Source organism: Phalaenopsis equestris, unplaced genomic scaffold (genome assembly GCF_001263595.1).
Source record: "Phalaenopsis equestris unplaced genomic scaffold, ASM126359v1 Scaffold000841, whole genome shotgun sequence".
Taxonomy (NCBI): domain Eukaryota; kingdom Viridiplantae; phylum Streptophyta; class Magnoliopsida; order Asparagales; family Orchidaceae; genus Phalaenopsis; species Phalaenopsis equestris.
This window is the reverse complement of record NW_018165281.1, coordinates 299,514-316,965: the sequence shown is the minus strand read 5'-3', so window position 1 is coordinate 316,965 and position 17,452 is coordinate 299,514. Positions and strand designations below refer to the sequence as shown.

At 29.8% G+C, this 17,452-nt stretch overlaps 1 protein-coding gene across 2 annotated transcripts in view; it reads right to left on the bottom strand.

Moving 5' to 3' along the window:
• LOC110031800 (CBS domain-containing protein CBSX1, chloroplastic-like) overlaps window positions 1–16,574 on the bottom strand; it is a 51,129-nt gene extending 34,555 nt beyond the window's left edge. For both annotated transcript variants that reach the window (XR_002294770.1, XM_020735197.1), the window contains exons 1-4: window positions 16,282–16,574; window positions 15,062–15,149; window positions 14,908–14,972; window positions 10,503–10,551 (exon numbers count right to left, since the gene is read on the bottom strand). Coding sequence is in view for 1 of the 2 variants with exons in the window: in XM_020735197.1 (XP_020590856.1) it covers window positions 10,503–10,551; window positions 14,908–14,972; window positions 15,062–15,149; window positions 16,282–16,497 (418 nt within the window). In the remaining variant the exon portion in view is untranslated. The remainder of the gene's footprint in view (window positions 1–10,502; window positions 10,552–14,907; window positions 14,973–15,061; window positions 15,150–16,281) is intronic.
• Window positions 16,575–17,452: the final 878 nt, after the last annotated feature.

Here is a 17,452-nt window from a genome sequence, read left to right as displayed (position 1 = left end):
ATGGTGGTGGAGGTGGAGGTGGCAGCGGAGGCGAGAGGGGGGGTTGGAGAAGCGGCAACAAGGGAGTAGGTGGACTAGGCAGTGAAGAAACAACGGCTAGGGGCGGTTTTGGGTGGGAGGAACAACAACTAGGCTATGGGGAAGTGGTTTTAACACCTAAGACAGAAGTAAGACGGCACAGGGAATGGCTTCGACGACTGGAGTAGGAATAGCAGCACAGGGGAAGGGTCCACGAGTTAGAGGCTTAGGAGACAATGGAGGAAGGTACTAGGATGCGGTTCTGGTGGCTGAAACAACAGTGGACAACAAGGCTGGGGGCTTATTGGGAAGCGTCCACGAGGCAGAGGCTTAGGAGACGATGGAGGAAGGTATTGGGATGATAGAGCAGGCAGGCAACCAGGATGACAGGCAATTGGCTGATGAGGGACGGAAAAAAACTATAAGGAAAACAACCAAGAGGGTTGTTTCCAGGTGGCTGCAACAGTGAAGATAGCGGGGACTACAAATGGAAGCTTGCAGAGGAAGTGGGTTGGTCGAGGATAATCACCCGTTGGATATGACATAAAGCAGAAAATACTATTACACAAATCGAAATTATTGCAGTCACTATTCCACAAACCGGTACTATTTCAACAACTAGAATTCTTACCCATAATTTCTTCTGAAGTGACCTCAGTGGGAGTTCACTTTAAGTAGTTTTTATTTTTCTGTCATTAATTCGACCCGAGGTAGGTCACCATCCACTCCTAATTTTCTTCGTCGTCTGAGCACTGATTCGAGACTTGCATGTCTTCTTTTAATTCGAACAATTCTTTCATCTATTTCTAATAGAGCTCCCGTATTCTTGATTTGATCTGGATGGAGATTCCCGAGTATATTTCCTCTTAACTTGATCATGAATTTCTTTTAGGGAAAATTTTCAAGGTCTCTATTCCCAAATATTTTCATGACTTTATTGATTTGAATTATCTTGTCACCGATAATAATTTGTGACCACTATTTCATAGAAAAGGTGTGTCATAAACATTTGGTGTTGATATTATTCTACTGATAACATATATTTCAGGCGAAAATTCATGGAATTTGTGTCTAACAGAAGAATAATAATTCACACATTCCATCGGCTCAAACTTCATTATTTATTTTGTCGAGCTGCAAAGAGGAGTGAACTCATACTGAATAAAGATTAGTAATGATTTTCAGAATGAATTCATTTGTGACGTAAAATTTGTCCCACCATTGTAAAAACCTATTTGATATTTTTTTATTTAAAATTTCAGACATTAACACAAAAAGTCATGAATGTTTGTCTTGGATTAATAAGCAAAAAAACCCGATTCATTGCTTGGACATATATCAGTAATTAAAAAGAAATAATTTTTTCTGATTACTTACAGGATGAATAAATTCAACCTATTTAGTCTGAAAAGAAGTTAAACCCCAATCCTTGTGGTGAAAGATACAATTTATTGTCGCATTGTTATATGTGATAGAATTATTTGGTTCATTATAATTGTGTTGAATTTCAACACATTGTAATGAAATGAGGAGTCTCGCATGATTTGCGATCAAGGCTATCTTGCGCGTAGGCAAGTCGAAATATCTTTCTTGAATTTTCTATGGATTTCATAATCATCTAGATTGATTTTTAGAATTTTTTATTTTGTTGATTTTTGCACAAATTTTGTGACTTCTTCGATTTGTTGATCAGAAGATTGAGGAGATTTGGTTCCTAATGTGAAAGTCATTGAGCTTCCATATAAATATTGTTGTAAATTTATAAATTTCTGTGGAGCTACATTAGGTTGACCCCTACCTCTTCCCCCTCTATAGATGAAAGTACCTCATTGAAGTGTCATTCTAACCGTTTGATAAGAGGTGATCCACCCTTCTTTGTTTTTCTTCCTATAAAAATTTAAGGGTGAGAAAATCAGGTAGAGAATTAAAATTTCCTAGAATATATTCATATCAAATTCAAAGCAAGATAATTATGTTTATCAATTGACAAAGATTTGTTTTGAGACGAGATTTTTTACATTCTTTTGCAGTATATTTAATTGAACTGCAATCAATTCGTAATAAAAATTTTTAATTTAATAAATTATCTTGAAATTTTGTAATGTATTTAACGTCCGAAAACAATTCTTTCTTATTTTTTGAAATTCTGAAGGAGCATTTTTTAATTCAAACGACACAACATTTCATTCATAATGACCAAACGGAACAATAAAAACCATTTTATATCTATCAAACTCAATTATTTGAATCTGCCAATATCCAAATTTTAGCTCGAATTTAAAAAAAAAATTCTCTTTACTTAGATAATTACGTAAATTTCTTTTATTCGGTATGGGATACCGAATTTATTTTAAAAATTCGTTTGAAGGTTTAAAATTACTTACTAACATTGCTTTATTTCTCTATTTTTCTTCATTAATCATAACATAGAACGAAGTACAGCTCCAGAAAGAGCTAGATTTTCTAATTAATTTTTTATTAAGGAGTTCATTAATTTCCTCTTTACATATTTTTAAATATTTTTTATTCATTCGACACAATCGTGCCTTAGTTTTAATATTTTTTTCATCCAAATTACCGATGTATGGTAAAGAAATACAACATTTTTTCTGTTCCAAAAAAGCAGCTGAATTTTCATCATAAATTTCTTTTATCATTTTATTATGTAGAGTGGAAACTTTTTCTTTTATAGAATTACTTTTTAATTTTTCTTTTATAGTTAACAAAGTAATTTCTCGTAAAAAATTAATTTGATTTTGTTTTAACTTAAATTTATTTATTTTATTTAAAAAATTTCAGTAAGGTTAGTAATAAACTCAAAAATAATTATGTTTTCAAACATATTTAAAATAAATGTCAATATTATCGATTTTATTAATTGATATAATTTTATATAGGAATGAAATTACTAAAAGAATATGTTGTGTTAAATTTTTAACTAATAAAAAATGAGTATTAATGCAAATATCATTTTTGCATATATTAGCAGATGAAATTTTATATTTAATTTTCATTTTATTTTCCGAAGCAGAAGTTAACTGCTGCGTGGTTTTTTCAAAATATTTAGAAGGTATCATTCCTTCTTAAATACAACTCATATCTGCTCTACTTTCAATCAGAGCAATTAGAGTGGATAAAATATATTCTCGAATTATGTTTAAAGTAATTGTTATAAATCATTTAAGAATAATAACTTTCATTAAAGAATTAAAAAAAGTTTTTTTCTTGATTATTTTCTATTTCTACTAATATTTCAGTTTGTATAATATTTTTTTAATTTTAGTTTTAATAATCTAATATTTAACTTTTCTTGATTCTTTCTAAAATTATTTTTTTTACAAATTTTAGAATATTAACTTCATTTTTTAAATCATTAATTGTAGTAGGTCTATTTTCAGTATTTAAAATTAAAGATTTATTTAAAGCTTCTTTCATAGAATATCCTGAAAAAGGAATTTTATCCGAAGCGGAGGATTCTCTTTTAGACTCAATAATTATTTTTAATAATTTATTTCGAGTTTTTTCATCCACAATTTGGGATACAATTTTAAGTATTTCTTCTTTCATTGAAGAAGATAAAGTAAAATTGAAGAAGATAAAGTAAATAAGAAAGTAAATAAGTCATTCATTTCGACTATAGATTTGTAATAATTTTCATTATTATGTTTGCACTCATAATTTGATGTTCAATTATCTTTATCAAATTCTGATGAATAAGAGAAATTATCATCAATTCCTTTTGAATTGTTAGAAGTCTCTGAAAATTCAGGAGAGGAATTTTATATGATTTTATTACTTAATATTCTCATTAAAATTAAGCTCATTTATTTTCTTTACAACAATGCATTTATTCTCATAGGGATCAGTTTTGTCACATTTGTAGCATTTGATTTCTCTATCTTTTTTTATGAGAAATCTTCGGTCTTTTTTCTGAATAATATTTTTCAGTATTACTTATGATATTTCTTCTTTTTGTGAAAAAATTTTTCTTTTCCTTTTGGAAATTTATAAATATCATAAGCAAATTATTTACAAAAGTGTCTAATTATTTTCTTTCTGTTAACATTTCTTTTTTAATCTGATAACACAATTTGAGATCCATACATAAGGCTAAGTATTCTTATACACGCGCATTAATTAGTTGTCTATATGTCAGATTTTCATGCGGAATGTGTTTGATTGTAGTATCTTGTAATTATCATTTTACCTTATCGTCAAAAAGAATAGGTAAATCTTCAATAAATTTTTGTTACCAGTGCATGTTATTTGCATTTAGTAGAGACATGACTCTAATTAAAAAGATGTCTTTATGCCAACGAAAATATGTTAAAGCTGGACATCTTAATTTTTGTAAAAGAGAACGAATTTGCTCATCATTATCGAATACTATGTCAATAAAATGTTGTAAGATATTGATAATTAATTTATAAACATTAGTACTTTCTTGATTAGGATTTCGTATTATTCTAGGACTAAAAAATTCTTCTCTTTGTTCTTGAGTTAATTAATTATCCTACCATCCTTTAAGAATGTCAGTAAATCCCACATATTAACCGAGTTACTATTTGACGGGCTCGATTATTATGACTCCGAGCGGCAGAGACATAAATCATCTTTCTTTGTAATACGATTTGTATTTGACGATCAATCATATCGTCAATATCTCATTCATAAATATTAGATAGATTATAATTATTTTGATATTTATTATTATATTCTTCATATAAAACATTTATATGAGTAAGTCGAAGATAATAGTATCTACTTGTCTGCCTTGTTTTTATTGCCTTTTAGTTTATGAATTTTAAATAATTCTAATTCTGAATTATTTTAATGGAATTGTTCTTCAATGTGTTCAATTATTATTTTATCATTATCATAATTTTCTAATTGATCGGTTAATTGATCATCTTTATTTAAGGTTGTTATTTTAATATATTTTATGTTTTTTATTAATTCTTCAAAATCCTCAGCCGTCGGACTAAGATGAAAACTAGGATTGGGAGGTGGTTGTATAGCAAGAGTTGAAGAAATAATTGACGAACTTACTTTCTTTTCATTTTGAGTTTTTAAAGAGAAAACAAGTTGGTCAATTTTATTTTCTAATTTCATTACATGATTTGAAATTAAAGATAAATTAGTATTTGTAAAATTTAATTGTTTAATTATATCAATAAACTCTTTAGTGACATTTGTTTCTAGAGTTTTTCCAAAAGCATTTAATTCAAAATTTTAGTTCCTATTGTCTAAATCTAGTATTGTGAGAACAGTTATAGGATAAATAGATTCTACTATTTATCCAGAATTAATTTTTCATTTTCTAGTTAACATGCATAATTAATATTCTATTTTTTTAGTCATTTGATTACTGAACTACGTTAGAAATGAAAGAAAATATTTTCTTTCATATAATCTATTTTCATTTTTTTCAAAATAAATTTCAGAAATTTTTCTTCGGTCATCTTCAGCAATAAAATTACAATACCAATTTCTGAATGATTCGTATTTAGGTTGTAGATAATCAGTGATTAAAGTGTCTTATCTATTTTTTAGCATTTTTTTAAATTAGTCATTAAAATTAAAATTAGCTTACGATTGCAAAGATAAGTTTTCTACCCTATTTGGGTGTAATAAATTATTACTTGATAGATTTATTTTATCTATCCTATGGTTGATTGATATATTTTTATCAGAATCATTTTGAGATATTTTTTATGAGGGATAATATATTCGAAGAAAAGTGAAGATCTTCTCGTATTAAATCTTATTACTACATCACTATTAGTATCTTGACTTACTTGTTCAACATCCTGATTAATTACAGGATGAGAATTTATAGCAGTTTGTAACTACCATGACTAGGAGAAGCTTACTTCATCCCATTTATAATCTTATTTGTAGTTATATTTGAAGCTAACAAATTTGTTTCTAAGATTGTAGATATATCTCTTGGTTTCATGTTATTTTTAATATTTGGACATAAAGTGTTCATTACCTTAAAATGAATTATGTAAATTATAGCGATTCTTTCAAATCCAGGTAAAAATTCATACCCATGTAGTTTTATTTGTATTTTAGTTGTTTCGAAAAGATTTATGTATGTTTGTAATAGACTTAGATTTGGGAAAGTGTTAAAGAAAACTGACCCATGACATTAACTAGTTTTCATAACTCTCATTAATGATTGTGCTCAATTTAGACATCTTGCATTTCTTAAGAAGACTAAAATTGAAGTGTTTAGCCCTCTTAGTGTCAGTGGTTTAAATGTTACTTGAATCAAGTCTGTGGATATATTTATAATTTTCTAAGTAAATATTTATAATTTTCTAAGTAATTATATTTATAATTTTCTAAGTAATTATTTAAATCTTCTTGATTTAATAGAGAAATTATTTTCTCACTTTCTTCTATTGTTAAAGAATGTTCAACAGTTTTAATTGATGATTTTCCTTCAACAAAGGTTCCAATTTTATAGATTAGAGACTTTTCCATCTTAGGAATAGTCATTTAGTTAAGTTTTCTTCAATTGCAGGATATTCTAGCAATTCTGCATTTTTAATATTATTATTTCTAGATTGAGATCTTTGTAAATTTTTAGACATTATGGTAATATTGTACCTTGAAAAAGTACTCATGGAAGGCATCCGATAAACATTTAGAACTTTTTTTCATTAAATAAGTTTAATAGGGTAATCTAACAACAACTAGATGAAAATAATAGTGCTCCACTAAGGGTTTAGTCCAAACGAGTCGAGTCAACAAGAACTAGGCAACAAAACGTCCATCCCGGACATAAAAACACCCACATGCGATGATGGCTACTGGATTAAGTTTAGCTTAAAGCAATAATATGATCAGACTAGAAGGTCGAACTCAGTATAATCTTGCATGTCAGTCAAGGATATTGAGTTGCAAAGCAACACCCGACTTTACTATGCAGGATAAACCTATCCTGACAGAGTTAGGTTACCATATTAAAATTATTTATAGAAAAAGAGTTCCATAAAAGATTTAGTCATGACTCTAATACCATTTCTAAACCAGGATATAACTAAAATTGAAATATATTAAAACAGGAAAAACCAAGCTTGGTGCTCTGTAAGTTTTTCCTGTTTTAATATATTTCAATTTTAGTTATATCCTGGTTTCAAATATATATATATATATGTGTGTGTGTATGTGTGTGTTGTGTGTGTGTGTGTGTGTGTGTGTGTGTGTGTGTGTGTGTGTGTTGAATAAAAAATTTAAGCTACATTACATAAAGTAAATTTAATACTTAAATAATAAAAAGTTAATAGTTTATTAAAATAATAAATTAATTAAATTTTATGTCATGTTTACTTTAGGCTTTCAACTTTTTTAGAATACTCGACGTCAAGAAACAAATTAATCGGCATTAAGGTGAGCACTCCTATTTTTAAATTATGATATCATTTTGGTATCTCTTCTAATTCTCATTTATGGGTTGTTATTTATGTTTGATTAAAGCAATGGATTTTTTTATTATTAAATTTTATTGTCATTTCAATGTGAATACTTATAATCTTATGTTATGAAATATTTAATGTATTATAGTATTACAAGTTGAGTTATGAAATTATGAATGATATGATTTTCATAGATTGATTGTATGTGCATCACTGACTATGATAAAGTCGTCTCTCAATGACACTAGTAGAGAAACATTAAGATACCGTGTATGTATGTATGTATCGTACGTACGTACGTACGTACGTGTATGTATGTATGTATGTATGTATGTATGTGGATCTGTATATGGATGTATATATATATATCTATATATGAAGTGTGTGTGTGTGTGTGTGTGTGTATAAATATATATATATATATATATGGATGTATGTGTGATATATATATATATGACTATTAAGTAAAAGAAAGCTTCAATAATATTCTCCAATTGAAGAAAAAACATCCAATTTCACTTTCCAAGTTATGTCTTCATTAATATCATAAGTTGTCATCTATGATTGCTTGCTATAACATCTATCTAGGTTGTTCTTTCATAGTGAGTTTTGGCTCCTAACAGTGCTGTGAATGGGTTTTTTATTCAGGCTAGATTCATTATCCAAAGTGAGGGCTTAGTTCATCAATTTCCAATATGCCAGGTCATTGTTTAATTTGTCTTATTGTTCTGCAAGTATTTTTTTTAGTTGATTTTTGCAATAGTTAAAACAACATCCTTATGGCAACCCATAAACTAAATTTAATAATTCAACCCCACTTGTGAGTTAAATGTTGACAAAACATAGCCACTCCTACCAATTGGACGTAAAACAAATTAGAGTTCACTGATACAACCTCAACCATTTAGTTGGTCAAGTGACATTATTAAGAAGATTAATGACTATTTTAAAAAAACTTTTAACAAATGGCCTGGGATTTTTAAGCAAGCCATATGTATCGAATTGGTTTAAAAAAAAAATTGTGAGAGAAAGAATAATGTGGGTAGATAGGTTCATGTTGCAGTAAGATTTTAATATAAAAAATTCCTACACAACGCATACTACATAATACTTATGAATATTATAAAGTATAATACTTACATAAACATTAAGACTAATTTTTCATCTATAGCACTAAAAAATCTTGTTCAATAGGATGGGAATGAGCAGTTTTTAGAACTTCATTTCTTTCTTTAACTAATAACTTAATATAATATGGTTTATATAGCAACTCAATTAACTATTTTTACAAATTTCAAATCAAATCCCTTTGTTACGAAGCTAACTAACCTTTGATATTAAGCCAACTATTAGTTGACATTATGATGCACCCTTATGCTATCATATCTAACCTTATGAAATAATATCAAATCTAATATATAATATCTTAGGGTTTTTAATCAAGATCTACATACTTCTTACTAGAAACATCTAGAAATCAACTCAAATGAAATATCAATGATCTTCTAGAAGAAATATAGAGAACTTCAGTATCAAAATAGCTACACAATGCTTTAAAAATTTGGCATTTTTTTCCGAAATCAAATTGCATCAAATTACTGCACCATCAAACCATTGACAAAATGTAGAGTAAGAAAATTAATAGTCAGAAAAATATTCACTAAAATCAAGCATCATGAACAAGGAAATAGTTGCTCAAAAAAATCTTCAAGTCCCTCACCTTATCAAAGAATTAACAACCAAAACTAGTATAAGTAGCACATGCAACAATAATTTTATTCATGGCTACATTGATTCAGCTTTATCATGCTTCAAACACCCACTTATTCATAAAAACAAAGGTTCCTTAGAAATCCTATACAATCAGAACAAAAAAAAGAGAACATTTTGGGTTTAGAACAAAACAAAAGATCCCTCCAGAACGATCACAGACTTAACAGAGAAACCAAAACGCAATAGGGAAAAGAAAAACACCAAGTATCATGAATAAGGAAATAGTTGCTCGCCAAAAATCTTCAAGTCTCTCACTTTATCAAAGAACTAATTACCCATACTAGAAGTAGCACATCCAACAAGAAATTTAATCATGAGCTAAATTGATTAAGCTTTATCATGCTTCAAACACTTATTCATAATCACAAAGTTCCCTTTGGAATCTTATACAATCAAAACTAAGAAAAAAAACAAGAAGAAGAACAACATGTCTTTATCCCACTAAGTGGGGTCGGCTACATGAACCTTTTTTCTCAATTGCATTCTATTGAGTATCATATTTTGGGGTTAGATCAAAACCAAAGAACCCTCCAGAACGATCACAGACTTGATAGGGAAAGCACAACCCAATAGGGAAATGAAGAGCAACAAGCACACATAAAGAACATATAGAAAGGTTGTTGACCCCAATACTGCCATAAGTAAAGATGCAAATATCACAATAAAAAGTAATATAAGCTTACTGAAAAACAACTAACGTCAAATAATCAAAGTTATAGTAGACCAACTACACCAAAAAACAAGGAAGTTGCAGCATAACTCCAGCACCAGAAAGTAAAGAAGTCATCAACAGAACCAAAAACCGCAAAAGTCACAAACTCAAGCAGACATGAAATCCAAGAAACATCAAAAGGCCGCATGGAATAAAGGACATCGTACAAATCTAAGGCGATATCCTAGACAAGTCCATACAAACCCGTAATACAATTAAAACAATTAATTCAAAAAGAAAAATAACAAAAAAAAGAAAGAAAATGAAATAAAAATTTCAACTTTCAAGCTATTAATCATAATGCACATAGATTGCATTTTCAAAAATAGAATTTGAGATTTACATGAATTATCAAATAAGGAATGATATAAGGGTAGACATTTATCATAATAATCCACATTCAAACAGAGGTTTCCTTTAGATGATGATGAATAACAAGGATAACTTATACCATATATGTTCTAATAGGTTCATAAGAATTTTACTAATTAGCAAATCTATATAACTTAAAACGAAGAATAACAAAAATAAGCAGGTAGATTAATCATTATAAAAAAAAGTTTAAAAAGAACCTGAAATGGAATCCAATGCCAACAAATCATAATCTGAAACGACTCCAATCTGCAGAAAGTAAAATGAAAATAAAATTTTCTATAAATGATTCAATTTTTTGTCATAAAACTAAAAATGTAAAACAAAATCTCGAAAACGTGATCAAGGCAAAGGCAGACAAGTTATAAAACTTGAACCAAATACAAAATTCATACATGTAGTAGCAAGACTTCAACCTTTATCTTAAGAAAAGTAAAACCTAAAGAGAAATGCTAAATATAGTTACAATTGTGCTAATATTCGCAATCGCCATAACCCTACCAAAAATGAAACTAAAATTCCATAGATGATGCAAAATAATATATTTAGCTGATGCATCAAAAAATAGAAATAGGATTTCAATGTCTCTAGGACCACTTTTTATACAGCTCAGGGTCTTCTCCATGTCAATGCAAATAATTACATGCAAACTGCTAGGATATGCAAATACGTCATGTCATATATTGGCGACCAAATCATATTTGGCATTTGCAATTAATAAATAAAAATTAAAAATTACCATGAATAATTGCTACTAAACATTTTCAATGTTCCCACGTGTTCTGAAAAAACTGTGTATAGTGTATGAGTGTGCAATATGGTTTCTTTAGTAGTTGGATACTTTCATTGGTGTACAAGCAATGTTAGATGGGTGGATCAGTATATGTGTGGACATAATATTCTCCATCATCAGAGTCACATTCTAAAGTTAAAAGACATAAATCATTTTATGAATCACATTCTAAAGTTAAAATACATAAAACATTTTATCTGAATCAAATAAAGTACTGTTTGAGAATACCAAGTCCAAGGTTCAAAGCCACCATAATAAAGCACATCAGACTTAATCTCAAACGATGAATAGAATTATATAAGAAAATAACTAAATATTGTTCTTCAAATAAATCATAAATCAAGTTGAACCCGCAAGTGTAAGCAATACTAAACTTACATGAGTAAAAATACAGATGCCCATTCATTTCACAGTCTGGAGGTTTAATAATGTTTCAAGTACCCATGGACAATTAAATTATATCAAGCACGCAAAACAACTGGGCTGTTTGGCAACTTACAGAATTTAACTCAAGTAAGATTTAATCAATCATGTAAATCCATATTAGTAAATTTAGTAAATCATATTGATTTTTAAATCCCATAAACTGATTGGCATGACAGATATTAAATTCGGCTAAATCATGTGAAGCTATTTGGCAAAGTATTTCAATACTTCTATATTTTAGTTTAAATGCGACGCTTACTCAGATCAGTTGGTCAAGCATCTACTTGTCAGTTGTAAGTCCCCTCTGGTCTGGGGTTCGATTACCACCGAGTGTAGGGTGTGGTACTTGAATTCTTAGGAGCATGAGGGATGGTCAGGGCTCATACAATAGCCTCCATATATATATACATTTTAGTTTAAATATAAGTTTAATATCAAGTGTTGATGATGCAATTATCAAGATTAGTTTAACTAAATTTAATTTTTTATAATTTTAATTATATTAATCCTGAATTAATAAGTTACTAAGCTAATAAATCATTAAACATAATTTATTTAAACTAAATACTCATTAATAAAAAATTTACTATTAATTAATAAGTAAAAAATAAAATCTCAATTCATAATTCATTAATAATTTATTAAGAAAATTAAATAAGAAATTCTATTTAGTCAATTTAAAAAAAATAATATTAATTTATTTAAGTTAGATTTTTAAATTCACTAATATTAAATAGTGATTTAATTTTTTATCAATTCTGATTTCATTAATCAAATTATAAAAGCATATATAAAATTTTAATTAATCATTAAGTAAGAATTCATAAATCTAATTAAACATAAGAAAATCAAATTAAATTATAAACAATATTATTTAATTAAATTAATGTTTGCTAATTCATTAATACTAATCAGTATTTATTCAAAAATTTAAAATTAAAATTTTACCTATGCAAGCCTAAAAATCCAACACCTCTTCTTCTCCTTTAGTCAACCCCTCTTGACATTAAAAAATTAAAAATGGTGATAAATCAAGAGTAAGGCTAGTTAATAAAGGCGTAATGGGATATTGGCAACTGAGACCCTTCTTGTCCCCTTATTATCTTCCCCTTCTACATCTAGTTAAATCCCTAGAAGAAAGAGAACCAAAGAGATAATCTTAGGATCGTCCAGGCAAAGTAGCAATAGTAACCAATCTTTCTCTCCACTTCATATGCTATTTTTCTCTAAATCACTTCGACTCGTGGTTTTAGTTATGCGAGGATTTACAATGGGAAAAAAAATAAATGAGATTTAAAGTTACTGTGGATTTATCATTCAATGTGACTGGCTGGTAGGATTTATGATAAAGCCTACAACCAAATGGCCTCTACAAGTGATAGTATGCAAATGAACATCTGTGACCCTCCCAATTGTAGTAACATAACGGATCTACTCATTCAAAAATAGCCAAAGAAAACAGATATTTCCAAGTTTAATGCTGAAGACGTTTTAATATTAAAATATGAACGATAATGGATCTACTTTCATCACTTCCTATACAACAATAAATTAAAAACCCAAAAAAGAAAACTTAAAATTATCGTAATCAACAATGAGATATCTCTAAATCATGAGTCAAAATGCAATAATTTTTTTAAAATTCAACAACAAAAAATGCATGCAAAATTGTACTAAGAAAAATATTCAAGATGGCACTTGAACTTGAAAATGGTACTCACCTAAAAAGAATGACTATTTCAAGAGGAATTTCATCAGCTCAAATAATAAGTCAAATAGTTGGCCACTGATGAAAAAAAACGCCTCCATTTGGAGACATCTTGGCACATCATAAACAAATAATGAACACATATTTTACAAACTATTATACTCTAAATGAAGGAAAAATTTTATGTCTGGACTCCTAACGTAGCTCTACGTGCGGACTCCAATAATATGTCGTCACATGTGCTATATCGCGGAGCTTATTTTGGGGTTATTGAAGTAGAACCGCAGATGTTATTTTGGGGTTATTTTCAAGTTATTTTGGGGTTATTGAAGAGAAACATATACATTCCACTTCAATAACCCATAAATAATCTCGAAATAACCTTTGTGGTTCCACTTCAATAACCCTGAAATAACATGACAAAGATTATTTTGGGATTATTTCTGGGTTATTTCTAAGTTATGAAGTGAAATATATGAATTTCTCTTCAATAACCTTGAAATAACCCAGAAATAATCCCGAAATAACCTCCACGGTGTTAATTCGGGAAGGTTATTTCGGGGTTAATAAATGGAACAACGGATGTTATTTTGGTGTTATTTCGAGATTATTTGGGGGTTATTGTGGAGTCCGTAGTTCCAATTTAATATTTTTTAGGTGGACCCGATATAACACACATGGTGGTATATTACTAGGAGTCCGCATGTAGAGATAAGTCCGGAGTCTGGACAAAAAAATTTTCCATAAATGAAAGCTAAAATTTGCCATGTTTAATATAAAAGCTCAATAACCATGAGAAAATTGTAATTATTTGTCACATTTGACTATAGAAGTCTACCATAACGATGAACAAAGTGATATATATAAATATACATATGCAAATGTCCAAATCATGCCTGTGTGCTACGGTTTTAATGAATATCCATTTCCATGTAATTGTCATATCATTTTATGAGCTCAGAACACAGAGAAAATATTCAATAGGCTGTAAAATTGCCAGTTGAAACACGAATGAGATGTCAAGTGTGCATATTTTTATAGTAAACTAAACACAAATGATGCTTCTCTTCCAAAATAAAAAATTAGTGAAAAGATGGCTCTACTGTAGCCAGATAAGTCATACTTGGCAATTGTTGGAAAGGATTACCACACACGAGAAATACGATAATCCATTAAATGAAAGAAGAATATGTAGTCAAAGAGCTATATTCCAAAAAGGGGAAAAGGAAGAAAATAGCAGGTTTGGATATGCAGTTATGCACAATTCAAACACAGGACAGTCTACTGAGAATGGGAAGAACTAGAAAAAATCACTCCTCTGCCCATGCAGTTAAACCCACATCTCTAGTTCACCTAGAAACAATTGAGAAAAAAAGCATAAACAAGAAATTCAAAATAATAATAATAGTAATAATAATAATAATAATATGCAAGATTAGCAGATGCCCATATTTACCATACTTGTTCAAACAATTTAGAATTAGTCACATAAAACATCCTAATTCACAATGATAAACAAGAAAATTAACAAGACAAACGGGAATTCGCATCAACCATAATTAAGATGGTGAAGAAATGAATATGTATAAAAAATGATTACAATAGTCAGCCAATAAAGGAAAAGGAACAAAATATATGAATAGTAACTCCATGTTTAAGAATTTTAGGGTAAACATACCAATTTCCAATCATCATCAATCACAGGGAACCCAGTGATCCTATGCCTCGCTAGTTTTTCAAGTGCTGTTAACATCAAATTTTGGTTAAAACAGTAAGAAACTAGCACAACTAGCTAAAATCAAAAGGATAAAAATTATACAAAACTAACAAACCTTCATCAACTGAAGTAGAAGGCTTGACAACAACTAGATCTTCCTTCTTGGTCATAAAATCGGCAACAGAATAGACACCATTATTTGACTGTAGGACATTAGATTAATCACTTTAAATAAAATTACCAAAAATTCAATGTAAAAACAAAGATAATCAATACGAACATAGATCATGTCCTACAATAAGGAAAAAGGGTAACAATTGTTAGTGAAGCTGTTGTCTATGTTAATGATGCTAATGTTTGGTTACACCACATGTAATTTCACTATGTCCAGGAACATTCTCTCAAGTTAACCAGACTCCTACTTGAGATTAGCTTGAGTATATGAAATCATCATCAGCAGGCTCATTACAATTTGTTTTATTGTCGAGTCATGAAAAGATGTGTTTACAATATAAAAGCAGAATACATTTACCATACATTTTGAAGTTCATATATGAATACTCGAATCAGAAATGGCATCACATTGAAGCAGCCATGCTTCATAGGTCTGAAAATAAGTTCATTTGCTAATAAAACCATGAAAGAAATTCAACAAATGAATAACATTAAGTTGGTAAGTAGATCACTTGTGCACAACTAAAATTTGCAACGATGCATGTGTAAATTAAAAAAAAAAAAAAGATAACCAGAAGATTCAGATTTTTTTTTTATTTGTAAACCTAAAAACTAAAGAAATTAGCAATAAATCAATTACAACCACCAGGCAAACTAACTTACTGAAATTTCATCAAGAGTTCAACTCACAGAGACTCTACTTATATTATTACATAATTCACCACCATTCCAATTTCGAGCAGGTATTCCCCTTCTTTCTATTTACGATAAAGGTTAAACTCCTATTCCCGGAGACCTAATGGATTCCTGAACTAATTTATGTAAATGAAATAGTTAATGTCTATGCTCCACCATCAACTTCTAAAATTCTCTTCCCAACATTGTCATCAATCAAAATAATAAAAAAAAATGGCACTAACATGGAGCCTTAATCTGAATGAATTTTGATCCCATTCACCTCTTCCTCCTCCATTTTGAATATTGATAACTCATATTCCCAACCTAGTTGTGCTCCAGCACAGAAAATGCCCCTACACGGGTACACTAATATTGAAAATTGTACTTCTCAATATGTCTTACCCAGCTAAAAAAAAGTGAGATTTATTACTTTGCGCCCCAGGTTCCAAGACTTACTCCTGGGGAATACGAGAAACGTAGTACCTGCTCTGAATTCGAAACCAAAACTCCGTTTCTTGCCGAGGCGGATATTTTTCCAGGATTCGCCGGAGTTATGCCCTTGAACCGCCGACGGAGCAGCGGTACAGAAAGCGGCCTGACAGAGCGCACAGAAAAAACAAGGCTGGTCGCCGGATGAAGGGATGGAGATACAGGGCCGAGTTGATGGACGACAAGAGCTTCCGATATCAAAGAATCCATTGCCCCCAACCTCTGCTCCTCTCTCTTGGAGTTCCGGAAAGGAGAGTTAAAAGTTAGGATAAGCAGAGGTCTGATACGATTAACAAGCGGAATTTATAGTTAATAGTGAGTTTGGTTTAATTTAAGAGGCGGTGTCGGGTAGCACCATTTAATAAATTTAAAGTTGGTTGTGTTTTCAAAATGCCATGGTTTAAAATCTGTATTTTCTTATTATGATCTGATTAAAATAATTTATAATAATGATCATAATTTTTAAGTAATAAATTATCATTCAAAATTATTTTTTAATAAGCTGCGCCTATCCCAAACATATCATGAAACATGAATTTAATTTAAATCTAGCAAAACACATAAAAGTGAAATGAAATTTGGATTTTTGGCACTTCCCACCCGTCTTCCTGACAACCAGTTCCGTCTTCTCTACACCCATTCCATCTTTGTATCCGAAATTTGATAAATCCCCCCTAAGAGACCTATATGTCAGTGAGCTGCTGAGATAATAAAAAGAGAGATATCGCTTAAAATTACACTATAAAATTTTGATGTCTAACAACCCTATTTTATATATTATTTATAAAGCATCTTAATATTTTCAACTCTTCTTTTTTACCATTTTATAACCTTACTATTAATCACATCCTTCTCACATAAGCCTCCACTTTCTCCTTTCTGAAGGAAAAAATATTATCTCAGGACTTCGAATGGACAGTTGCCTGCGAAGTTCAATCAACGAAAGCCACGTGGATAGTTGGGCCCCACGAACGAATAGAGGGAAATTAAATGAAAACTCACGGAAGACCCGACCCAAAACACAGCCCAGCATCTATTAAACTTTAAAAAATTTTATTCTGATCGTGTGACCCTAGTTCGGTTTCAAGTTCGTCGTGTGTTTTCTTCCTCCTTGGCCAAACCTTAGTCCTTGGTGTGAGAATATCAATGATATAGCTGAGGTGTT